This window comes from Perissodus microlepis, chromosome 11 (assembly GCF_051167445.1).
Source record: "Perissodus microlepis isolate ML-2025 ecotype Zambia chromosome 11, ASM5116744v1, whole genome shotgun sequence".
NCBI lineage: Eukaryota > Metazoa > Chordata > Actinopteri > Cichliformes > Cichlidae > Perissodus > Perissodus microlepis.
The window spans coordinates 22811858-22838062 of NC_140471.1; the positions used below are offsets into that span (position 1 = coordinate 22811858).

The following is a 26205-nucleotide window of genomic DNA, read 5'->3' on the forward strand; positions in this document are numbered from 1 at the left end:
CTGACACCAGTGGCTTGCTCAGCATCAGTATGTTAATAAATATGGGTTATCATAACAGTAATCATAAGGCAAACTGGTGTTTTATAAGGAGTCAAACTAAAAGCGCCACCTATATTTGGAAAAAAAAGGCCCTTTTAGTGTTCAGTAGGTTAGTGAGCACACAGACTGGTTGTATAATAAAATCCCATATCATCTGCCTGTGAGATGTTATATAAGCTGCAGTATGGCTATGCAGTGCTACTGGGAGCGGACAACTGCACTTTTAAATAAAATGAAAAAGGTGGAATTGTTTTCGTATAATTTACAGCTCGAGATCGTCTGGGCTGCAAAGTTATATCACTGCTGGACGTGCTGGATTCCTATGGTGAAACAAGGGCTCCGCAGCTCATATTTAAAACCTCCTGTGAATACATTTATTGCACTGAGATGTATGAAGGGGCAGATAACAGCCACCGTGCTGACACAGAAATAATTCTTGCAGAGGCTACACAAGAGGGCACAAAAATGATTATGTTTGATTTAGGCACTAACTGCCTCTGATGCGTCAAAGTCGTAGTTTGCACATTTCACCACCAGGAGGTTCAGTGGCTCCAGGATGAGCTGTGCAAGAAGGCTTTGCTCAGACTGTAACTCACCCTTAAAGTTATTTCTGTTGCTTTACACAGGACTGACAAAAAAAAAAAACACAGAACATAATATCATCTGACTGTTTGTAGATATCAGTAAATGCACTGCCCAAACTGTCCAACGCCTCTCAAAACTCATATTAACACACCATAAACAAGTACCTGTGAAAAGGTTTGAACACTGTGACTCACTCATTTTTCTTCCTTTATTTTTACTGTTTCCAAAAACAGTTACATGTGCATATTAGGTATGCAGGAATGAAAAGAAACAAAAATATGTTTCATATTTTGTTTACATCTTCAAAGTTTCAAAGTCACTACTGTTTGTCTTTATAACAGTTTTTTCACATTTGGCAATGTCTGCTTCAGATCATGACCTGGAGGCTTTGCAGGTGTTGAAAGGATTCCCACTGGTGGCTTTTCAGGTGCCATTCAATTAATTCCAAAGCATCTCGGCTAGTTTTAGGTCACATGACTGTAGAGGTCATCTCATGGGCCACCCAATCACTGTTCATGGTCAAACAGACCTTGTAGAGCCTGCACGATCTGAATCACTCTATTTAAAAGATGTTTAAATTATAGTCCCACTCCTTCAAGATTTAGTGAGAAAACTACTCATACAGATATTTTCTGTTTCCATTGTTCTTTATGTCCAGTCCTCTTGTTGCTTGTCCCAAGCAATTCTCTTAATTGCTCTCCTTCAGCAGGAGTTTCTGTGGAGCAATTTATCTCTAATTCACGCAAAGAGTTGATGCTGATGTGGTTTTCCTACTTCAGCACTGGGAACCATTGATGTGGGATCTAATCTGAGGTGGTGTTAATTGGTGACTTCTCAGGTTGGTAACTCTAATGAGCTTTGCTGCTCCAACAGACTCAACAGCTCTTGCTCTTCTTCCTCTTTGATGAGGAGATTCGCATAAAAGACAGTTTTTTCACAGCGGTTGATGGTTTTTGCAACTGCGATCGAAAGTTGCAGAGTTAAAATAGATTCTCTTTATGAAGCTGAGTCATAATACGGACTTCTACAGTACTCAAATGATGACATTTGCTGTATATGAGCTCTATCTCAGCACAGCACACCTGATGATCTCGAATACACAAAGATGGCAAGAAAAAGATGACCTGAAAACACATCCAATAATGTCTGAAGCTAACTACAGTGCATTTTGTAGCACTATGTACTGTAGTATATTCTGTAACATATGTCAACCTGAGTCATTTCAGTTTTAATCTGCACTGCAACAGCAAACATTGTAAAAACAGTAAAAAATATATATTAATGTTTCCTATAAATGATGAGAAGTTAACGAGGAGCTAGATAAATTTACATTAATATCTAAACTGCAAACACTGATCATAAGAGATTCTTTGCTCAGTTTTAACCACACTGGTTAAAACTGTTAAAACTCAGAGAGGCGTGAAATTACTCACCCCTCTTGTGACTTGGATAACTGAATCAATTGAAAAGAATAATAAAATGATTATTTAGCCTGAGGATGAGCTTCCTAAGTTCACTGTTTTGCACAGATTTGGTAACTACTAAACATTATTAAATAGCTTAGTTACCCCGACCTATTGTTGGCAATCAAACACTGAACTGTGTTGTGCAGATTTGTTGTTGAGATAGAGGGGAAAAAAATGCCTTTAAGACTTATTTACTCAGTATACAGTCAGTTATTTGACTCTGCCAAGCTTACAACTGCAGATCTGTTTTTACTTATCTATTAAACTGCAAGCTGACTGTATTCAATTACATTACATTTTAATTATATAGTGCCAAATCACAACAACAATTAACTCAAAGTGCTTTATATTTTTAAGGTAAAGATGGTACAATAATACAATAAAATACAGAGACAACCCCAACAATCACATAATTCCCTATGAGCAAGTGCTTTGGCGACAATGGGATAGAAAAACTCACTTTTAACAGGAAGAAACCTCCAGCAGAGGAGTGTGTAAACACATAGTGAGTGAAGAAAGTGACTGAAGGAGAAACACTCATGGTGCATCATGGGAATCCCCCAGCAGCCTAGACCTATTTCAGCATAACTAATGGAGGATTCAGGATCCAGCCCTAAATATATGCTTCATTAAAGAGGAAAGCTTTAAGCCTGATCTTAATAGTAGCGATAGTGTGGGGCCTGAAAGCTGAAGCTGAGTTCTACTTTTAAACACCCTAGGAATCAAAAATAAGCCTGGAGTCTGAGAGCAAAGTATTTCAAGAACCACCTCTTGCAGGTATTAATCATCAGCAGCAGTACAGCTTTTATACACCTTAATACACATCCAGACAAATTAGGTAAAACACTGGACTGCTCCTGTTAGGGGTCGCCACTTCAGTTCACCTCCCTCCATCTTACCCTAACCCTAGCATCCCCTTCTGTCACCCTCTACATTTGTACAGAAATATAGAAAATATAGAAAATTAAAAGCATTTCTAAATCCTGACAAATGATTTTAAATACAGCTTAGTCCAAAAAACTAAATGTGTGAATGTTTAGCGTTTCTGTAGAGTCACTCTGATCTGTAATCCACATGTTTTTGAGACTGCACTTAAGTTTTCTCTATATTTGTGTTTTTTTTTTAATGGTTCATTAATGTGAATGTGCACTCGTTTTAAAAAAATGCAAAAAAGATACATGCCAAGATTTATACCGTTGACAAAAAGTAAGCAGAAAAATAAAATGATGTGGGAACAAACATTTTCATCCATCCACCTGTGGCTGTAGATCTTGAGATGGAGCACGTCATCTACCAATCAGAGGGCTGTTGGTTTGACAGCTCTCCTACTCTGCAGGTTAGTTGATGTTAAAAGTGCTTTGGTGTAGAAAAAGCCTGTGTGTGAATGAGGCTTGCAGTAAGATAATGCTTTGAGTGCTCAAATAGAGCAGAAAAGCATTACATAAGTACCGGCTCATTTACCATCTTCTTAACTGCTCATCCAATTTTAAGGTTGCAGGACAGCTGGAGCCTATCACAGCTGTATAGCACCAAAGGTAGGGAACACCCTGGGCAGGTTGCAGTCTAGAGAAACAGACAACAATTCACACTTACATTCACATGGATGTCTTTGGACTGTGGGAGGAACCCAGAGACACACAGGGAACATGCACAGAAAGGCCCGACCAGTTGGTGGATTCAAACCCGCAATCCCGCTGAGAGGTGACAGTGCTAGGCACTGCATCACTGTGACACCTGACATTTTATTTACCTAAATTCAGAATTAGACTTTTTTAAAAGCCTAACTGACACAATACTGCAATCAAATATAAATAAGCAGAAAATGTTCTTGAGTTTATTCTTTGCAAACCAAATAAGCATCAACATACACTGTTTACTGAGACTATGGCATGATGTGTTGTGCTGATGTGTTGTGTTTGTATTCTAATACCTAATAATTATAACAATAACGATAACCAAACTAACACTAAAACTAATAAAAATTTAAACTGAAACACAAAAATCCATTAAAAAATCTAAATGGAATAAAAACTAATACATTTAATAACTCTGGTGATCATTGGAATCTTTAGCTATTAGTGATCACACAGGCTTTATTCTCCTGATATGTAGCCTTCTGTTCAGCTGGCCTGTGCTTAACCACAAAATCATAGCAGCTTAAATCACCAGTGGGAAAATATTTTTTTTTACTTTCACTTAATTTTATATATTTTCAATGCTCTGTGTAGCATAACATAATAAGTATTTCTAGGCCTCCAAGGCATGCATATTGGAGCCTGTGGGGGGGTAAAGTGCTTCACGGATACTGATAACTTGTAATACAATGACACAGGGTCTGTACCCTGATGTAGCAGGCGATGTGAAAATGCTCATCTTTTAGCCCAGCATGCAACCAAAGGTGCTGAATCTGCTGTGAGCCCTAAACCGCCGTCTGTGAGCCCCGCTGCTGCTACCCGGAAATATTACAAGGGCCGGAAAGGACCAATGTTAAGGGAGCACACGTCACTCACTTTTACCCAAAAATATTATCACCGAGCATCCTAATTTTTCTCGGCCGCCGAAACATCAAGCAAAAGCTCACTGACAGCGCAACATGTCGTAATCAAATGGCGAGGAGGCGGCTGCGGTACCCGTCGGCGTCGATTTCTTGGGGGGAACGGTGCAAGCGTTCACCCAGCTCAGCATCAGTGAAAATGGCTCTGGCTAACGACTGGAAAACAGCACGCAGAAATGGAAGCGGACGATAGCTAGCTAGGCGGTTAGAAGAAGGCGTGACAGGCCTCATCCGTCTGCAACTGTGCCCTGCAACTGGATGCGTAGGTAAACATTTGCCGATTATAGGTTACGCAGATGTATATGCTAACGCTAGCATCACAGTGTTAACGGCAGTCGGCGTGCCTGTATTTTTGTGGCTTAAAATGACGGCTAACATTAGCGGTCGGTCGGTTATGTGGTTTTGTAGACTGCGTGTGTGTGGCAGCAAACAGCTAAACACGCCGAGCCAGTGTAAAATACGATGCTAAGGAGAACCGTGAAGTTTTGCATGCAAGCGCCTCCAATGTTTTCTCTCTGTGTGTGTTTTTTTTCTTCTTCCCCGCACTTTCCTCCAAATGTTAGCCAATACTATTTCAGGATGCCACCTCAAGTGCATCCGTTATAACTGGCGCCTGTAACGGACTGCTAATGTTTACACTGTACAGCGACACTGTGTTAATTTGAGCATTTTCTGCCCTTCTTTACAGGATTGCCGAGGTGCATTATAAAATGAGAGGCAGTCAAATGTGCGATAGATTATCTTCCTCATCTGCCCGGGGAGCTCACTCCCCTCTAGCTTCATCGCATCAATTAGAGGAAACGGTAAGATTTTTTTAAGAGGTGAGCAAAGTGAGTGAATCTGCCGTAGACAGTTCATGTTAAGCCATCCAAGTATTCGAATAAATTGGAACAACTTCATACTATTTTTTTATTGCAACGTCCATTTATGCCTACTTGTTTTAATAAGCCATGCAGATTGTGCCCATGCTTGTTGGTAGTGGAGGTTAGATTGGTTTAAGTTTATTGCTACCCGAGGCACAAGAAAATCACATAAAGCGTAAAGAAGTAAAAATAAAAGTGCTAATAAGAAATATACGTATGTATCTGCAGATCAGCCACCCTGTTGATCTGTATTAAGGTACTATACACCTACTATTGCTGTGTAATTACATCCATCATACCTGCTCAGGTAATTGATCATTACTATTAATCTTTTTAAAAACATTCCTTATGTATATTATAACCTGCTCATGGACCTTTAAGATTAAAACTAACATTTGAATTGTGTGATAATTGACACAATAACATTAAAATATCTAAGTCAGCATTGTTGGTTTTGTACATTTTGGGGCTAAAACGTGCATGACTTATTTCCAAATTTGAATGAAAATTTTATTTTTTTGCAAGGCAGTTTTATTTGCATTTAAATGATGGAATAGTTTAATGTTGGAAAGTGAAGTCTTGATAATTGGCTAACAGGCTCCCATGTGTCTAATGATTCAAGTTATACAGAAACTTATCTTTAAAAGGATTCTTAAGAGTGAATAACCTCATTAAATTAATTTGTATCTTCAACTTGCATCTTTGAAGTTTCTCTTATCACAAGGATTGAGTTCTACTGAAAACCCTGAAACCTTCTGAAATGCAGCCATGAGAACAAGAGCGATTTAATGAGTCGTACTAGTCCTGTGAAAAACTAAGTGCACCCTTACTGTATCCATAGGAATTACGAGGGTAAGAAGCTGTAAAAGCAGACATTTTGGCAGTTTTCTGGTCTGGAGAATTCAGGTGTGTGTTTACACATTGCCTGGTGGAAAACAAACACAGAGTATCAGCACAGACACCTCATACCAGCTGTCAAGCACAGTGGTGGAGGGTTGAAGATTTGGGTTTGTTTTTCAAGTGCAAAACTTGGAGACCTTGCAGCCATTGAGTTGATGAACTCCTCCTCTGTATACCAAAGTATTCTAGAGTCACACGTGAGGCCATCTGTCCTTGGCTGAAATTGGGTCTTGCAGCACGACGATGATCCCAAGCACACCAGCTTAAAAAGGAAGGAATCAAGGCGTTGCAATTAGGGCTGCCACAAACGATTATTTTGATAGTCGACTAGTCACCGATTATTTTTGCGATTAGTCGACTATTAAACGTTTATTTTGTGACCCAGAAAGAATAATAAGAGTAATATTAAAACTAACTAGCTGCCACCATTGATGGAAACTGAGCAGGGCCACGCTATGAATTCTGGGATAGGTTGGGCCACGAAGTATACACCCGACCCATCCTTCAAATCTGGGGAAATGAAGGGCGCATTTGTCGGCCGCATTTGTTGGAGTCTTCGAATTTGTACAGTCTTCGTCGTGTCGCTGTAACGTAATTGGCCTACAAATGCGGGCACAGGAGGATGCGGTTCCTGAATTTGGACACAGCTACGTTACCGGACACTGCTTCTTCTTCTTCGGGGTTTAACGGCAGCTGGCATCCTTGTACATGCAGTGCTGCCATCTTCTGTTTCAGTCCGTTATTACACTCTTAAATCCTACTACTTATTCCTGCGTCTTTTGGGATCTTACAAAGCTTCAAACGACGCGTCAACGATTTTGATAGCCGACATAATCGTGACTAGTCGACTAATCGTGGCAGCCCTAGTTGCAATTGCCCAAAGTCCAGAGCTCAACATGATTGAAATGCTGTGGCACAACTTCAAGAGAGCTGTGCTTAAATGAATGCCCACAAACCTTAAATAAACCGAAGCCACATTGTAATAAAGATTGTGCTGAAATTTCTCCACAATAATGTGAGAGACTGATGAGCGCATACTGATGATTACTTAAAGTTATTACTGTTAAAGGTGGCACCACAAGCTACTGAATCATGTTGTGTACTCAGTTTTACATTTGACTGTACGTTTACAATAAACGCCAACTCTCATGTTTTCTTGCACTATGTAAAAGAGATTGCAATGCGAAAACTGTTACTGAAGTTGTGAATTCTTACAGAACACGTGGTAAAATATAGCAAGAAGGGGCTAGTGTCTAAGTAGTGTAGGTTAAAAGTAATGCAAAATGTCTTTGTTGTTTCACCACTGGTGGAGAGAAGTCACTTTACTAAAGTAATCAGTAAAAATAACATATAATCCGTGTCATGTAAGGCTTTAAGAAGTCAAAACAACCAGTTTTTACACACAGACACACCTGCTCTTAACCAGAACCAAGAAATCTGCTGTGTGATGTGGTTTTTCGTGGAACACTGCCACACGTCTCTCTCTCTACATCTTCCTGAGTAACTGTTGTTATTAGAGAGACGCACATGCTGTATTCATAATGTAAAACACACGAGATTCTTCACAAACTGCTGCAGCATGTTAGGGTTAAAGGGTTAGATAAAAATCTGCCTAGTTTCATACCGTGCACCTGTAAGCATAGACACTAAAAATGCTTAAAAAATAACTTTGTCTTCCGTAGCAATTATGAGTCTAATAATAAAGGAATTGGCCTTTATGCAGCAATTCTAGTTGTGCTGCAGTCCACAAGAACTACATACCGGTAAGTCATTACAAATTGTAAAATGTTGAATGTATTTAATAGTTTGCTCAGTAGCTGTGAAATGCTAAGCTTGATTTGTTAATTGATTCTTGTCCTAATACCAGTAGAAACCTTCACCTTTCCAATCTAACAGCAGTAGTTGTGTATTGGTCACATCTCAACTAAATGTTTCCATTTATAAGAAGTATTCACTTTAGGTATAAATGCCATATTTATTGGTGGGTTGTGTCATCCTCACTATAGTCTGTGTATTGCTGCAGTTTAATTTGAGGCTGAGATTTAAGCATGTACAAATTCACCTCAATAGATTAAAGGACTGTTATAGAAGGGGCATTAGTGAATTTTAAATACATTTATAGACTGTGTAGTAATGCTATGACTTTCACCCCTGTTTGATTTTGTGTTTTCAGCTGTAGGAACTTCTTGGCTGAACACCGATGAGGAATCTTGCTTAGGTGAAGGAGCGCAGTAAAGGAAACAAGAAGTCGTCATTTGAACTGCTTCTCAATAAAAACTATTCTAAGCAAGTTTTAAAATTAGGTGGATCTTATCTACCTGCCAAAAGACACGTTTTACCGTCTGATCATCAGATTGTCGTCTCGGCTACCCCTCTCAGTTTGGAAGTAGTGCGTGGGCAGTGGATGATCAACAGAGAGTAGCAGCACCAGACCTAAACAATCTGGAGAGACGAACTTTTAGTTTTAAGCTATCATTTAAGTATTTCTTGAAAAAGAAGTCGTAGGTTAGTTTCACCCTTAGGGTTAAGTTTGTCTTTCACCAGTCAGTGGTGGGATCATTTTCGCCGCCCCTAGTGCTGGAGGTTTGGCACCTGCATCCCCATGTGCCAGTGAGTGGGAAATGTTCCAATTTGGAAAATACAATCTGGACATTATAGAGATGTTAAGTGGGCACCAGGCCCACCAATTCAAAGGCCTTGGTTTAGATCGGCAACTACAGCATCAGCAGCAAGTGCAGCTTCACCAGCATCAACTCCAGCAGCAGCAGCAGCAGCAGGCTGAGTCCCCTGGAGCTCTTCTGTCTGGACTTGGCTTGGGCCCCCTGCAGGGGTCTAGAGGTAACGCCTTTTCTGATTCTGCCTCCATTTTTGCCAAGATGAGTGCCCCTCCTCCCCCACCTTTACAACAACAGCCTTCCTCATCTCAGAGCTCTCGTTCAAAGTCAAGCAAGATGAGCAGCAGCAGCTCAAGCCATTCTTCAGGCTATCCACAGTTCCTGCGCTCTTTCCACCCGTCTGAGGCAGCACTAGCACAGGAGCAGTTACACCCAGGTGTAGGCCGCTTTGAGCACTTTGCTGGGGGAAGTAGCAGTAGTGGGAGCGCTGGGGGATTAGGAGGATTAGTAACATCAGCACCTCCACCCCCCCCTCCTCTGCATCCCGGCCTCTCTGTCCCCCAGGCATCACCTGGCCCCTCCTCTTCTTCTCCTTCCCCTTCAACCTCTGTGGCAACCTCTAATAACCCTTCTAGCAGCAGTGCAGTCAGCTCATTGGGACACCAGTTGGTTGGGGCCCAGTCTGATGCACGGAGCCTTCATCAACAGTTTAGTTGCATGTTAGCTGCTAATCAGTATTTTCTTTCTGGGGTGCCTGCTAATGCTAGTTTAGAACAGTTTCTTGTTCAACAGGGAACTCATAACCATTTAGGCATTGGCTTAAGTCAGACAGGCGGGGAGCCTAGTACTAGCCTTGCTCCGCCTCCTGCTTTGCACTCTTCTCACACTCATGGCCACTCTACTCCCCAGCCACAGCAGACTCCACAGCAACCACCCCAGCAGCAGCAGCTTCCACCGCACACCCTTTCTCATCCTCACTCTCATTCTCATCCTCATCACCCTCTCCACCCAGGCTCTCAGCCCTCATCGCTGGGCGGCTTTGACTTCCAGGGCATTCCTGTACTCTCGTCAAATCAGATAGCTTCTCTGATGCAGCAGGAAGCAGGTTTGCCCCTACCTTTGCCGCTTCATTTATCCTTGTCTAAGGATGACGGTAAAGGGGAAAGCAGCGGAGGTGGAAGTAGTAATAGCAGCAGCAGTAGCAGTAGGAGGAAGAAAGCTATGGCCGGCTATTTGCCACAGAGAAAATCTGACAACAGTAGTAGCAGTAGCAACCATGGGCACAGTAGCCACAGTGGTAATCCCAGCACTAGTAGTAACGGGGGGCTAAATCATGGTCAGCCGCCAGCTTTAATTGGGAGCGGGGTGGGTATGTCAAACATGGGTGGAGAACCGTCATCCCTGCTTGCCTCATCATCTTCATCCTCATCAGTAGTTTCTTCTTCCTCCTCCTCTGCTCCGTCTTCCACTGCTGCCTCAGTACTGGTTACTAATGATTCTCACCTTTCTAAATCTGATAACCAGAGCTCAATGCAACCCAACACCACAGAGTCTGACACAGAGCCAGTTTATAGCTGTGGAGAGTGTGGCAAAAGCTTCCCTCAACTTTCAAGCCTTCGCAGGCATATGCGCATGCATGAGCCAACCGCAGCAGGTACTAGCAATACTGCCACTACTGGCCCAAACCCTGTTCACATAAAAACACAGTCTGATCCAAGCCTTCCCCATTCGACCCAAGAACCTCCCCAACCCTCTTCCAATTCTTGTTCTAGCCCAGACAAAATATTTCATTGCCCTGATTGTGGCAAAGGCTTTAAGAAAAAAGGGCATCTCCTGCAACATGGTGTTATACACTCGTCAGCCCGCCCATATGGCTGCTCCACCTGCTCTCGGGCTTTTAATCGTAGAGAGTCACTGACACGGCATGAGAAGATACATGAGGAAAAGCCATTCCGATGTCCCGCCTGTGGTCGTGCCTTCCGTGAGAGCACCTCTCTACTCAACCATGCTGCCTCAGGCACCTGCGGCAAGCCAGGTAGGGGACCCAAACAACGGGGCAGCAAGACAGGAACTGATGGTGAGGACAGAGTCGAGGGAGGGGGTGGAGGAGGTAATGGAGGAGGGGGAACTTATCAAAGCAATAGAGGGGTTATTTATGGGAAAACTGAGGAAGAGGATGGTGTAATCATTGTGAGGGAAGGAGAACCAAAATCAGGTTTAGGATGTGATGGTCTGTTTCATTCTGGAAGGGGAGGGAATTCAAATGACAGGGACAGAGCAGATGGTAAATACCCCACTGACTACTCTCGGAATCGTTACACAGGCTACCATGATGACCACCGTTCTCAAGGTAATCCATCTCCATGCTACTCTGGTGCCTCCCCATGTGGAAGTGGGATGGCGGGCCCAGCTCTGAGAAAGGCACCCCTGGCGCCAACACTGCATCCACATTCACAGACCCACAACCAGCACCACCATCCGCAACAACAGCCCCACCTGCCCCTCTCTTCTCTACTGGATGACTCAGAAGATGATGTCACTAGCTCTGTGAATAATGCAATCTCTGCTATAACAGCAGCTAGTAACAGTGGAAATAGAGGGGATGACAGGGGAGACATCATAGGAGGTCTGCTAGGTGGTCTTGGTTTAGGACCTCTGGGCTCACCTTCATCCACATCTGGTATGGATAAGAATTTCAGAGGTGGTGGGAGTCAAGAGGCTATGAGCAGCAACCCGCAGAATCCTACTGCCAAACCAAAACGTCCCCGCAAACCAAGAGCTAAGAAAGATCCTGCAGCTGGCGGACAGCCCCCCAAACGTAGGCAGTACACCCCCAGAATGGGCCCCAGCGGGCTCCCACGGACTCACCTCTGTAGTGTCTGTGGTAAGGGATTTGCACGCCGCGAGACCCTGCGCAGGCACGATCGCATCCACACAGGAGAGAAGCCCCATCACTGCACTGTTTGTGGGAAGTATTTCAGAGAAGCTTTCCACCTCAGCAAGCATCAAACAGTCCACTCCGGGGCAAAGAATTACAAATGCAGCATCTGTGGGAAAGAGTTTGGTTACTCCCAGAGCCTCAGGAGGCACAGTAAACTCCACCAGAAAGGGGAGATGGAAGAGGTGCCCACCACACCGGCTCCAGAGAACCTTAACAGCTTTAACCCAAATCCTCAATGTAGCGTGGCCCAAGACCGGAGCCAGAACCAAGCACCAAGCACCTCCTCCTATTATCCCTACTCCCAAGACGTCAAGCCTCAAGACACCAACCCCCAGCCGCAGCCTCCTCCCCCACCCCAACCACAGCCCCCGCCGCCACCTCGACTCTACACCTGCGCTATATGCTGGAAGTCGTTCCGTCACCACTTTCACTTGACTGCCCATCACCAGACGGTCCATGAAGGTGGAGGTGAAAAGCTCTTCTGCTGTGAGGTGTGTGGGAAGGCGTTTGCTTACTCTAACAGCCTCACTCGACACAAGCAGTCTCAGCATGGCATGACCCGCCCTGAACAGTCTAACCCACAAGAAGGCAACAGTGGGTCTGGAGACAACCGAGGTGGGAGTGATGTTAATCAGTCAACCTCTGAGAGTGAGGCTGCCACGAATGCACTGCTTCAGATGGCACCTTCCAACGAAGGCCACGGAGGGCAAAGTCTAAGTGTTGTCACTCATAGCCACCAACAAGCACCCCCACAGCCACCAGTTGGTTATTCTCCCCTCTTTTATGATGCTGCAGCTACTCAGTCTTCTGCCTCTGCGGCCCCAGCTTACTCTCAGCCACTTCCTCCCAACTCTACAGTCATGCCCCCGCAACACCCGCATTCTCCAGCCGGAGTTAAAGGAGAGCACATATATCCAGCTGGATCCCGTAGCCGAACTCTTCACACCACGGCCCCGTTCCAGCCCCTCACGGAACTGCCCTCCACTGAACATCATCATCTGCATCACCATCTTCATCACTCCCACCATCATCCCCATCATCAGTCAGGCACCCAGCCCCACCAAACCCTCGACTGCGACGTCCAGTCGTCACACGATGACATGAGACGACACAAGAAGAAAAAAAAAAAGTCCAACAGGAGAGATTGGAAGGGAAATAAATGGGAATCTCAAGATTTAGTCAGATTTGATGGAATCAAACGAAAGAGAAAGATCAGTTGTACAATAAGAGGGCAGTTGAATAAAAAACACGGCTCTCTTCGTTTGACAATTAGGCGAGGAGGAGGATCAGGTGGTGGTGGATATAAGCTTGTCAACACTGGTGGAATGAAAGTGCAGATCCTGTCATCTCTCAAAGTTCCTGTGAAACGTTTTGGCTGTCCAATATGCCCCAATTCTGTGTTTTCCCGTAAAGCGGGGCTGCTTGTCCACATGGCAGTTAAACACCCACAAAAAGCCTTGAGCACTCAGGAGCGACTTAGGTGCAGTGTGTGTGGGAAGCAGTCTCACAGGCCTTTGGCAGTCTTCATTCATCGGGCTTCCCACCGTGCCAGAGGGACTTTCTCCTGCCGACGCTGCTCAGCTCGCTTTTGGAACGCTACCCTTCTTCACAGGCACAAAGTGTCCTGCCGCCGCAGGGCTAAAGGACTGCAGAGGGGAGATGCTAAGAGGCTGAAGCTTTCAAAAAGACCGGGCGAAAGACAGACCCGTGAGGGTCATGAGGAGATGCCATTCCTACAGGGACCATACAGATACTGAGCTTCCTGGTTTCTGAAGAGAGTGGCATACAAGAGGGATGTTTCAGTTCTAAAATAGGAAGTGAGAGAAAAAAAAAAGGGACTTGAAAAGGCATCTGCTGCCTTAAGGAAAATTTGCCTCGTGTCTCTGTTGCATCTACTCTGCTGACTATTAGAATGAGTGTGTTAACAACTACTGTAGAGTGTCCTATAAAATATCTCCAGAAATTCTTCCAGATTATGTTGGAAGGTGTTTTCAAAGACGTGACTGTTTCCATAGGATCATTAATTAACCCCTTAAGTGCATTGACACTATGCTTGGCTGACACTGTGCAGTTACTAGAGAAGTTTAGGTGAAATGACCTGCTAATGTATCTCTTACCCATAACTAGAAGCCCTGCTACACCTCTTGCTGTATGATAAACGTCTCTGCTGTGTATTTTGTCTTGTTGTTGTTCAATTAGAGGCTCTGAGGATTTTTTAAAAATGTAAAGTGCATTTATTAGGAGTAGGGACACGGGGACAAAGACCTTTGTTGATAGTTTGTCAGTGCATGTTTGTTCTCTGGTCAAGTTTTTTGCTGAGGTTGTGAAATCACTCCTACAGTATGTGATGGTTTATTCAGTATATCCCCAGAAGTTTGTAGTGTAAACCTGATTTGAAAGTTGCTCTATATTCCTTAGTGATTTAATCACACATAGATAAAATGTCAACATTGCTGGTAATTAGCATTACAAGGACCCCTCTCCTGCCAAAATGACGAAAAACTTACAAGAAGCCTTGCTTATGATGTTCACTTTACTTCATTTATTTGAGATCTTCCTAGCTTTTATACCAAGAGATTGAAAACAGGTTAAACAAGTGGACTGTAACACATGTTTATCTCATGTTATTTGTATGCTCTTTTTAGCAGTGATTATTTCTACAGTACTTCACAGTGTGTTAAAACAAGGACCTATCATGATAGAAACAAATGTAATATTCCATGTATTTATGTGTGTAACCCAATCAGTCTTCATGCCAATCTTATACTTACCCCTTCTACCTTTTTACTTTTTGCTGAGCTGCAATCATATTCTTACTGTTAAGCCTTGTTTTTTTTTCTTTTAAAGAAAAATAAGTTCAAAATACATCTTGTCACTTTATTCACACATATGAAATGTTCATACCCCTGTCAAGCCTTGGTTTTTTTTTCTTCTAAAGAAAAATAATAGTTTTAGTAGATTTCTATCACATTATTTACTGAGAAGTCAGTAGTTGATTATATTTCAGCAATGAATAAACCTTAAGTGTAATAATTTGTTTTCCTTTCATTTCTGATTCAGAGTTACTCACTGCAATATCCAGGAAATGGTAAAAACTGCTAGTTATCGAACATGAGCGAGTTGTTTCTGTCAGGGCATGTAAAGTGCATTTATGACTTGATGTGAAAGTCGAGGATGACGTTCACATCAATCTTTGGATTAAGTGGTTATCAGGATGTAGGTACACTAATAAAGCTCATTGAAGTGCTTTGACTTACTAATGTTATCAGCCAAGTTCCTCCAGGATGAAGAATGATTTTTACTGATCAAAGCTTGCACATATGACTGTTGTGGGGAGAAAAAAACAAAAACAAAACTCACTTCTGGCTCCACAAGATGGCAGTAAGCAACTCATTTATGGTGTGCTCTTGGCCTGGTGGGGATGAGTGTGGCAGTCACATGGATTTTACAGCGATAGGGGGGTGGATTGGAGACGCTGGTGCTGTGTGGCTGTCTGCTCCAGATTAATGAAACAAAAAAGATTGTTGTAGCGACCAGATTCAGTAACCCATAGTTAATTTAAAAGCACCTTTTCCCCTCTGGAAATTAATGTGGTTTATAAGCAGATTTCTGTGCATTCTGTGCATTTAATTTTGCATAAGTTGTCTGCAGATATATATTTTTTAATTTAAGAACTCTTTAAGTGTTGTGAGTTTTAATTCATGCTGATGATCTGGCTTGCTTGCAGACACAAAAAATGATGATTCATCCACTCTGATATTTTTTATGTGGGGGTGACACGTGGTTATAATCTTGGGAGAACACAGCTGGACAAGACTGGAGTCTGATAGGTTAATTCGGAAAAATAATCATTAAAAAAAAGGGACTCTCGGGACAGGGCTGAACACAGGGCTGCCTCCTCCTCCTCCAGTGCTCCTGCCTCCAGTTGCATTCACTTATTTATTTTCAGGGCATATTGTTCAAATGCAATTACTCAATGCGTCTTTTGTATGCTGTCTTGTCTGTAATCTATTTACGTCAACTTCTGCATGTCTAACTCTGGAGGGAAAAAAAATCAAAGGGGGTGAATTCCTGCTGCACGCATTGTTTTGCATGTGCTTTTCAACTTGTACAGTAGACAAGACAACCCTCGCGCTTTTTTTGTATTTCGAGCTGCTCGGTCTCACGCGGCAGTAGCATGCACCGGGAGGGAATCCGAGCGGGCGGGCTTGTCCGACCTATTTCTGCCCAATCGGCTCCGGCGCAAGGGCGGAGCAGCAGCTCTCCGCGGGCCTATCAGTGCCCGAGCTGTGAGCAGACGGGCCTCGTCTCCGCGTGCCTCATACACGTGAGCCTGAGCTGCTATTGTACGCCGGCAGGCAACGTGCAGAAGCGTTCCTCTCGCCTGAAAAAACGGCGCACTCACGTTTTCCGTGGATTACAAGGAAGCTGGAAAAGTCATGCAGCAGTGCCTGAATATTAGAGAAAGCCAAATTATGCTCCAACGGAGAGCGCGAGCCTAAGCGCCATTAACCCCCAGCTTACAGCAGTTAGCTGTTTCTCATGGTTTCTTTCCTATCACCATGGTGACGCTGAGCCTAATTTACATATTTCCTGCTTCTTGTTTGCTTTTTATTTTTTTTTACAAAATAATTGTGGTTGTACCTGTCGGGAAAAACAACACAACCTGCTGCTCCCCTCGAGGTGTGGCACGAGGGGTAGGTGTGTCCTCGTAAATAATTTAGGCGAAAATTGAGAGATGGTTAAAGCCGGGCCCCGCCCCTCTCTCGGGGTGTGACGTCACGTGAACTGCCCGTGTCCATTCCAGCTGAGAGAAAGAGAGAGAAACGGGAGGAGGAGGAGGACGTCGCGCGGCCCAAACACAGATCCGATCCCGTGCGCCCGTGACTGGATCCACCGGATGGAAAAAAAAGTACAGACAGAAAGAGGAAACGACCCCCTCCAGCCTCTCTAACCACCCCCTCCCCACCGAGGGACAGCAGAGCGCGACAGCAGAGAAGCAGCAATACAACTTGTCATCTGACCACGTACAGCTCGCGTCGCTGGCTGTTTTTTTTTAATGCTCCTCTTTCTCCACGACAGTTTTGTTTTGACGGAGGAAGTCTCTCTCTGCGATCTTCTTTCATTATTATAAGTATTTCTTTTTAAATTACCGCACCACTAACTCGGGATATCGCTCTTCAAGTTTTTACTGTAATATTTTTTCCTTGTGCGTGCAAAGTGTGTGTGCGGGATTTTCACGCCTTTGCAGTTTTATTATGGACAGTATTCCTAATCAGATGGTCTGACTGTCCCTCCCACACTGTTCTCCGAGAATAACAGCTTCATCTACAACATCCAAAGGCAATGGAGTACTTCGAGGAAAATATTTTTGCAGGGAAATAAGGAACTCTTTATATCTACAAGTTAAAGGTAAGAGTTTGCGTGTGTAATTTAAACTTTCTGACATAATGCCATGCCAATGTCATGACTGTAATTACAATATAACAGATGCTCTATTCTGCATAGATAAGTCTCAAAACTACCTTTCTGTATTTGCCCACCACCCCACCCCTCCTGTGCTCACAGCCACAGTCATCCAGCCTGCTTGTCCCATTGGTAGGTACTCCTGTCAGCTCGCCTCGCCTCTTCAAGTGCCCCAGGTGTGTTTCTGCGACCCGTCTGGTCCAGGATGTCCAGGCAACTCTCCCAGCTTCCGACCCCAGACCTCCCAGCTGGGGCAAGCCCACAGTTTGGAAGCTGTACTCAACCTGGAGGCTCCCTGACAGGGGGGCACCTCAACTCTATGGCAGGTCTGAAATCCCTCCTGCAGCACCCCATGAAAGGAGACCAGCGTTTAAAGAACCCATGCGATTCGAAAGGTGAGACCCTTCTGTGAATTTAATTAATAAAAGGTCAAAGTGTTGCTTTACCAGCATAATCTGCCTTCTTCTCTACGCAGTGGAAAAGCATGGATAAATCTTTTCCATCCACTATTACTGTTGTATAAAAATATGTACCATTATTAGTAATTTTTCATATGTAAAGGCCACAAAGGTTTCATGCCCCAGGACATGTGCTCAGGATGACTCCTCAGTGACCATGGCCAGATGAGCTGAATTATAATCCCTGATGCAACTTCAAATTAGGATCTAGATTACACTGGGTGATAACATGCTTTGGTTTAGCTGTAAATCTAAACCCATGCAAGCATGCGTTCTGGGTGTGTTTTCTCTGCCAAATGTATCCCTGGCTATTGTGAGATTTGTTCTGGAGTTTGTGTATACGTTATGACAGCAAATCGGTTTTGGCTGTTGGTTAATGCTGCAATTCAGCTACCATCTGGGCCCATCTGTGTTTCTGTGTGTGATTGTATGAGAGATAGGCGGAGAAGGGGATTTTGTAGAAGTGCATCGTTTGAATAAATTGGCCGTGCCATTTAGTTCTGTGCAAATACGAAGAGCTGATTTTTAGCATAAAGCAGCCGAACATGAACTATCCCAAGGCCACCTTCTTGTCCACTGAAACCTGTTAAAGTGACACCAAAAGTAAGCATCGTCATTTTTATATTCCACTAATAAGTCTGCTTTTTATTCCCATCTGGCAGACAAAGACAGACTGGACCTCGATGAGGACTCCTTGGGAGTGTGCCCAATGAGGAATGGAAGTGGAATAGTCAACAGTAATAGCAGTAATGGCTGTGGAGGAGGTGGAAATGGAGGAGGAAACTTCAACCAGTTCCTGGGGCCTCTTTTGTGGGATCGCACTGTGCCTGCGGATGGGGGCCTCTTCCAGCTTCAGTATATGGACTTGGAGGAGTTTCTAACTGAAAATGGAATGGGCAGCATGCACAACAACAACAACAACAACAGCTCCTGTTCAGCCCAGATCCCCTCACAGAGCCCGCAGTCAGCTGTGCCCAACCAGAGCTCCCAGTGCCTACCACCCTCATCCCCACCTGGATCTTCATCCTCACCACCTTCTACCTCTTCTTCTCCATCTCTCATCGGTCTGGAGGTGGCTCAGCCGCAGAATCTTCCAGGAGGAACCGACTGCCTGCATGGTGAGTTGACTAATATCGACTAGTTTGTTATGGCCAGTGCAGAGACTGGTTATTATCTAGGGATTGTCAAGATCACCTCACAGCAACAGTCGTGGAAAATGGTTTCCAAGCTTTTCAGAGTTGACTAAGTTTCACCTGCTGCTGGTCGACTAGCAGACCTTTCGGTTTAATAACAATAGTTGTGATGTAAACAGGGTTATGTGGAGTGTGGGCTAATGATTCAGGACTTCAACTGTTCTTGCTTCACAGTGACTATCATGGCGATCAAACATTTTGCTGTCCTGTGGGGTCAAGCTGAGGCCGTGAGATCACATGGTTATGTAAACAAAGTAAGCTTTAAAAAGAAAACAGAGTTTAAAATTTGCACCTTAACCATGAAACCATGACCATTTGGTTGCATGGCTGCAAGGTAAAAACTGATTGGGAGAAAAACAAAAAGCTGAAGAGCAGTGAAGAACTTGAAAAGAAATAGGTAAAGCAAAATAAGGAGTCTTGAGCTATTTGATGAATCAACTTCATAGCTATGACAAGAGAGTTTGGTGTAGTTTGGCATGTGATCTGTGCACTGCAGTGTACAACACAATCAGCATTCACTCCCGGCCAATAATGATTGTGCAGCAGGGTCAAAACAGTACACACAGAGAGAGAGAGAGACAGCAGTGTGTGTGGAGTGTTTGCGGTTGCGTGTCTTTAAATCTCTCCCCACTTCACACGCCACAGCCATGTGCACGCGTCATTACACGTGCAGAGGCTGGGAGTACTGGAGTGAGAGAACTAGAGGCAGGGCCAGCAGACATGTAGGAGGAGTCCACAGAGGAGAAGGAGGGGGGGGGACAACAGGAAGAGTTTCCCTGTGCCTGCTGGACTTCACACCGAACATATGATCACCAATGAATGACAATAAGTACACTGATATCAAGAGGGGAGCTTTATACTTTTTGGGATCTTGACTGAAGACCTTTAATTCACTCCTTCAATTACAAAGCACTCGTTCATAAACTCTGATAAGACATTTATACTGCATGATAAAGGCTTGTGCATTTTTGATCAATGTCCCTTTGTTTAAAGTCTTATAATTATGTCTAGATGCTATTTGCCTCCCGTTAAGCCTCCCAAAGCTTATAAAACTAGAGTTTTAATGCTAAACTGCAACATCACAAAGGTACTCACAAAATATCGGACGGCCTAACGATGCACAATTATTAGGTAACCAAGGAGTATGACCCCTGTTTACCTTCGCAACGGTTTCGGGCTTTCTTGGAATGCTGTTGTACAAGTTCTGGAAAGTGTGAGGGCACATGTCGGGCCATGTAATCAAAAATGAAATCCTGCTGTTAATTAACGGTGGAAACATGTGAACGAAAAATGCACCAAATCTCCTTGGCAAATCTGCGTTCCAGAGCTGCCCGAAGTCAGAGGTGAGAGGTGGCAGTAAACTGCAGGGTCTTTAGGTTTTCACTCCAACAAAGCACCACAACAGGTGGTGGCACTACCTAGTTCCTGCTGTTGGGTTTAAGCAGCACGACACTTGGTTAACCATATCCACAAGAGCTTTCAGCAATACGTAGATCTGACTGCTGATTGTGCCCCGGTGCATCTACCACTTTAAATAGTTTTATTGTAGTATGGAGGCATTGCCAAGGGAGTGTGAGTGAACAGTGTTCACCTGGTGTCAAAATATGGCCTTACATTACCTGTCTATTATATAGCCATTACTCATGCTGTAGGTTCTGTTATACTACAGATCCACAGGTAATATAGTTAGCAGCTGGCAGCACATACAGACCAACAACCTGCGGGCTTGTTTTTCTATTAAACCACATTAAATATTCATTATATTCACCCTGGGTTTGATATTTGTCCATATTTGGGAGACTGCAGTGCTGTGTTAAGTAGATACCTTGTTAGGTATCCAGCTAACATATAGAGGAGCTTTGAGTCAAGTTGACAGCTCTGTTAAATTGCCTCACTTGCATGTGGACAGGCTTATACATTCACAACAAGGATGATGACTGAGCTGTCTGGATTCACACAAGTTAAATGGAGGCTTGTGCTCTTTGAAAGAAAAGCCAGTTGAGTAAGGTGCATTGGCCCTACAGGGGGGTGGGCTGACACATCACCCTATACCGGCCCCACTTAAAGAAACTGGATTGGAGAGGAGGGAGAACACATTATATAACATTTCCGCTTATAGATTTTTCTATCTGCATTTGTTCTGGTGTTAGCTTTGGTCCACAAGTACATTCTCAGCAGTTCATGTGATAAAACTTGTCAAGGTTATGCTTTGGGCCAAGAGGTTTTGTGTAGTGGTGATTGTGTGTTATATATTCTTAAAGCAGTGGCCTGTGGACCAGAGGATTCACATCAAGACTGTGGTTATGTTTTTATTTTATCAACAGCACACTCAGTGGGACATACAAAGAACTAATTTGATGTTAGTTTCCCATTATCGACAGATGCATAATAAATTATACAGATGGGTAAGAAATGAAGAGGAAATCTGCACCCATTTCTGACATGGCACAGCTTTTCTGAGAGGTTACCTTTAACCTTTATCTCATGATGAAGTCTTTCCACCCTGATAAAAAGATCGATAGTACCTCCATCCATAGAGGTTAAGAGATCAGTGATCAGATCTCAACAAAGTGAACACTTTTTTTAAAATAATGAAATGCTTTCCTCCATTACTGACAAAACAAATAAGGGTAAATATTGAAGAAAAAAAAGTTTCCACTCCCCCATTAGTGTCTTAGAGATGTGGGTAATCTGTGCCAAGGTGCATTGAAGCTATGTTTTTGGCACAAGATGGCTAAAATCTTACTGAGACAGCTAGCACTGGCTTTCAGTTAATTAATTTAGGTATTTCTTTAAACAGCTTGTTGCTTAGTTACATCCACAAATCTGTGCACTAAATATTTGTAGATTACATGATTGAATTATATTGCATTTGCTATTGTAGTATACTTTAAACATTACCTTGACTATGAAATCTTTTATCTGCCAGTGAAAGCTCACTGAATACCAGGCAACTCTTGGTTAAGGCCAAAGCAATGTTTGTTTTATTAGCAACGTAGCTCTCTGCTGCCATCTGGTGGTTATCATGGAGTGCTGCATATATTTTTTTAATTTTTGTGGCTGATCTGTCAAAAAGTCTTCCACTAAAACTGTCAAAGTGTTTATTGTACTTAGGTTTATCTTCTTTTTAATTCTAGGGAGTCAAAGGAGAATGAATGACTCCTGTGAGTCACCCTCTTCTTCCTCTTCATCCTCCTGTCCACCTCTGCTCACACCCACTGGGAATGGGCCAGATGTGATTGGAATGTTTGACATGGATTCTTCAGACATGGCTATGTCCAACACGTCGGAAGAGCAGAACTTTGATCCGCGAAGGCACTCCTTCAGCGAGGATGAGCTCAAGCCCCAGCCGATGATCAAGAAGGCACGCAAGATCCTGGTACCCGATAACATGAAGGTGAGGCTGCTGAGGTATTCACAGCATTGATGCAAGTGGCTTACATGCAGTTTATGCCCTGAGACTGAAGTAGTTTGAAAGCAGCTAAACAGTAATTAAATCAGTTATTTTTAAAATTTGTATCGAATGATTTTAATGTCATAAAATAGTGAAAATGCCATCTAGATTTACCAGAGATAAAGCCTTGAGAGGCTCAAATGGTTAATACACTGTCCACATTGTTGGAGATTCATTTATCCGATGACTAATGGGGCAATTATCCAGCTATGATCATGGAAAATGATCAGTTGAGGAAAATACTGGCGAGAGCTAAGCTGTTTACCTGATATATTTATTTTTATCAGAAATGAGCACACGCCTGGGTCTGCATTCATATTTTACATTGTTAGCGCTTCAGTTTAATGAAAACAGTGTAAAAGGCAGAACAGTTTCACAATGAGGGCATCCGATAATGCACAAGCAACAAACACGGGAGCTGCAAAATAAAAACAGAGATTACATAAACAAAAAGCCCAGTATAAGTTATAAGATTGATGACTTGTAACTGAGTATAAAGAATTATAAACTGTGCAAATCCTCACTCTGTAGTTTATGGAAGTCCATAAAATATTCTACAGCCAGAAAAAAAAAGGAAGACAGCAATTCAGTTTTTTAGCAGCTGTGTGTGGCACATGCAGGTTGTTTGCTTACTTTATTTGCTGTCAGACATTAACCAGTAACCAAATTCTGAGGATGTGGTATGCAAATAAACAACAACAACAAAGAAGTGTCTTTTCATTGCCAAACACCCACATAGCTGTAGAAGTTAGGCTAGAAAAAACACTACACACTTCTTAAGAAACAAGTCAGAACACTCACTGATTCTTTTCTTTATACATTTTATACCTAATAATCCTAAAATTCCCCAATAAAAATAAGTGGATTGCATTGGTGGATGCTGAATAATCCATATGTGCTGTTTTTTTCTTTGGTCCTTTTGTAGGATGAGAAGTACTGGACCAGGAGGCACAAAAACAATGAAGCGGCAAAGCGCTCCCGGGACGCCCGCCGTCTCAAGGAGAACCAGATATCAGTGCGCGCCGCCTACCTGGAGCGAGAGAACGCCGCCCTCCGACAGGAAGTGGCCGAGATGAGGAAGGAACTGGGCCGGTGTCGTAACATACTTAGTAAATACGAAAACCGTCTCGCTGACCAGTGATGGCAGCGCGGAGAAGAATTAGGACGAGGAGAAATATAAGCTGGATTCAATCTAAGACTCTGAATTTCTGGGGTAACCTGATGGACATAAAGGGGGTCAAGCTGATTATGATTATAATGATGACGATGATGATGATGTTGATGATGAATGTATAAGACGAGGAGAAGGTTTGTGCATTGAAGCTCAGGTGTCTTGTTTCGTTGAGGTGTCGGCTCTTAAAAGTGGCGGACAGAGAGAATAATTTAACAGATGAAAGATGTGACTTTTAAGAGTTTTGTTATTGGAGAATTGTATATTTTTATAATACTTCAGAAAAATTAGAGGGAGAGCAAATTACAGAATAATTTTGTATATTTTCTACATGATGGGGACACAGAGATGGGGGAAAGCTGCGGTAAATATCTTTTTATCATAGTTGAGTCAGGAGATGCTTAACAGGTTGTCAGCCATCGATGGTTTTGTTTTTGTTTTTTGTGTTTATAATTATAGCCAGGATGCAGCAGCAGGGTTGAGAAGGCATGTAACAATTGTAATATAGAGAGCAAAATTATCTTAAAGACGTGTAGTTCGACATTTTGTGGATTTTACTCAAGCACTTAATTTGTTTCCTTTTATGTTTCTGTCACTGGGGATGCTTGAGGGAGACAGAATGAGAGACACCATGTATACAGCCCAGCTCTATCCTCTTGGCCAGTCTCGTATATTATTTTCTATTAGAACAACTTTGCCCCCCTTCCCCCTGCTAACAATATTAGCTCTTTTTACCTTGGTTTTAACTTTATGAGACTGGTACATCTTCCTCTAGCCCATATTTCTGTGTATTGCTCTTTTACTTTTTCACTATCCCAGTGGAAGTGCTTTCAATCTGCTCTGGTGTTTTTAGATATTTCCCGAGCCTGTGGAAGCCTGTTGTGATGCCCTGGGTAACTCTGCTCCTCTTCATCCTCTCTTTGAATTGCTCCCCTGTTTCTATATCCGATGTCTCTATTTCTGTCTGCTCCCACTTGCAGGCAGTCCTTTGACAGTTATGTGCAAACTCTTCCCAATGCATTTTGTCTTTGTGACTCTCTTGCACCTGAAAGGTGCACAGAGCAGTTCAATCTCAGTGTTGTAACATATTCTGCAGTAGTAATCAATCGTCCCTGTAAAAACACACGTTGTTACTTTACTGAACACACTTTAATTAGCATTATTACAGGGGTGTGGTGGGGGGAATGGAGGGGAATTGTTGTGTATATTGGATAGGCCTCTACTATTTTGTGTATTTGATGTATTCCAGGAGATGGGTTGAGTACCCCCATTGAGTGGAATGTGTTAATTTCTCAGATTTCTGGGAGAAATAAAAGCCAAAATGTTGATCCTATGTCGATCCACAAAACTTGTTGCTATTTAGTGCTTTTTCAATCCTGTTATTGCTCCTTCCTTTTTACTGTATCTATGAACTTCTCTGTGTACCCAACAACACCTACACAGGGGCATGGTACACTATGTTATGTTCCCTGGGGGAGGGACGACTAGTAATAGTGTGATTTTAATCCTCCAATGACCATGATGAGTAGTTACCATTACAACTATTATTATTGTTATGATTATTATGATTATCCCTCTTATTGTTGTTGTTCTGTATTACTGAATGTTTTCTTTCTTTCTTTGGATGATCTGTTGCACCTTGAAACATCTTTGATCTTCAGTGTTCCTCAGAAAGACTTTTCAAATGGAAAAACAAAACAACCCCAGTCTCGGCTATTTGCACCTGTCTTCGGACCCACATCTATCCACTTCTTCTACAGAGACTTCTGTTTTCTTTGACCGGGGATTTCACAAACGTGGCTCAGTAACTTGAACATGATGTTCACTCAGACCAACTTGACCTTTCATCATGACTGTTTTCTCACCTGTGCATGGACTGTGCACACTACTGATACGCTCCTTGTTGGTTTATCTGCCTTTATCACCTCATTCAGTGATTGTTTGCTCTCCTAACAGGATTTTAGTCTCCTGTATCTTCACCGATGTGGTTGATAACTCTTATAGTGACTCTTAACTGATCAACTGCCCTGCTGCATCAGTAGTGTCGATGATGCCCAGCCCACCAGTCAGTGCTGGTTGTTTGGATGTAGTATGAGATTTCCTCCCCCCCAAAAAAAAAAACACAAATAAAAGATTGTTCTCATTAATCACTGCGCTGTTTGTGGTTGCTTCAACTAATCCAGAATTGAATCAAAGCCCAGTTTTGAAGGCAAGACGACAAAGGTTAAAAATTCAGGGGAACTATGACTTTTTTTGTTTTTTTTTACTTAAGCTGATAACCAGACTGTGATACGTGGTGAAATGCACCATGTTGTTTTGAGTTCCTCCCTGTTTGTTCACATTGTGTACATTCCTTAATTGGCAAAACAGTTCAAATACCAAGTCTTGCCCAACTGAGGCAGTTCTGGTTCCTGTAAATAAATTTAAAGAGTGTTTTATGCATTTTATAATTAAATGCACACTACGTTTAAGAAACTGAGTTAGAATATATAAGGTAAGA

The 26205-nt window shown here is 42.9% G+C and overlaps 2 protein-coding genes across 5 annotated transcripts; both read left to right on the top strand.

The window, feature by feature from the left end:
* Positions 1-4453: 4453 nt before the first annotated feature.
* LOC146377827 (uncharacterized) lies at positions 4454-14996 on the top strand. 3 transcript variants are annotated; one of them, XM_084943296.1, is made up of 4 exons: positions 4454-4910; positions 5333-5447; positions 8581-11057; positions 11346-14996. In XM_084943296.1, exons 3-4 carry the CDS (start codon positions 9029-9031, stop codon positions 13718-13720), a joined length of 4404 nt encoding a protein of 1467 aa, XP_084799422.1. In that variant the 5' UTR covers positions 4454-4910; positions 5333-5447; positions 8581-9028; the 3' UTR covers positions 13721-14996. The 3 variants fall into 3 exon arrangements, with proteins under 3 accessions (XP_084799422.1, XP_084799420.1, XP_084799421.1); XM_084943294.1 differs by having other exon boundaries at positions 4455-4910; positions 8581-14996; XM_084943295.1 differs by having other exon boundaries at positions 4455-4906; positions 8581-14996.
* Positions 14997-15908: 912 nt separating this feature from the next.
* On the top strand, positions 15909-25852 carry dbpb (D site albumin promoter binding protein b). Of its 2 annotated transcripts, none has more exons than XM_084943300.1 (5): positions 15909-17375; positions 17566-17824; positions 18550-19005; positions 22218-22477; positions 23460-25852. In XM_084943300.1, the coding sequence occupies exons 2-5, from the start codon at positions 17635-17637 to the stop codon at positions 23673-23675; spliced, it is 1122 nt and encodes a 373-aa protein (XP_084799426.1). In that variant the 5' UTR covers positions 15909-17375; positions 17566-17634; the 3' UTR covers positions 23676-25852. The 2 variants fall into 2 exon arrangements, with proteins under 2 accessions (XP_084799426.1, XP_084799425.1); XM_084943299.1 differs by having other exon boundaries at positions 15910-17375; positions 17532-17824.
* Positions 25853-26205: the final 353 nt, after the last annotated feature.

What these genes read in the sequence shown, in the direction of transcription:
- LOC146377827 (XM_084943294.1), top strand. Translation starts at nt 9,029, where the DNA reads ATGTTCCAATTTGGAAAATACAATCTGGACATTATAGAGATGTTAAGT.
- dbpb (XM_084943300.1), top strand. Translation starts at nt 17,635, where the DNA reads ATGTCCAGGCAACTCTCCCAGCTTCCGACCCCAGACCTCCCAGCTGGG. An exon ending in AGGAACCGACTGCCTGCATG is followed by an intron (nt 19,006 to 22,217) that starts GTGAGTTGACTA and finishes TTTTAATTCTAG; the next exon opens with GGAGTCAAAGGAGAATGAAT. An exon ending in TGGTACCCGATAACATGAAG is followed by an intron (nt 22,478 to 23,459) that starts GTGAGGCTGCTG and finishes GTCCTTTTGTAG; the next exon opens with GATGAGAAGTACTGGACCAG.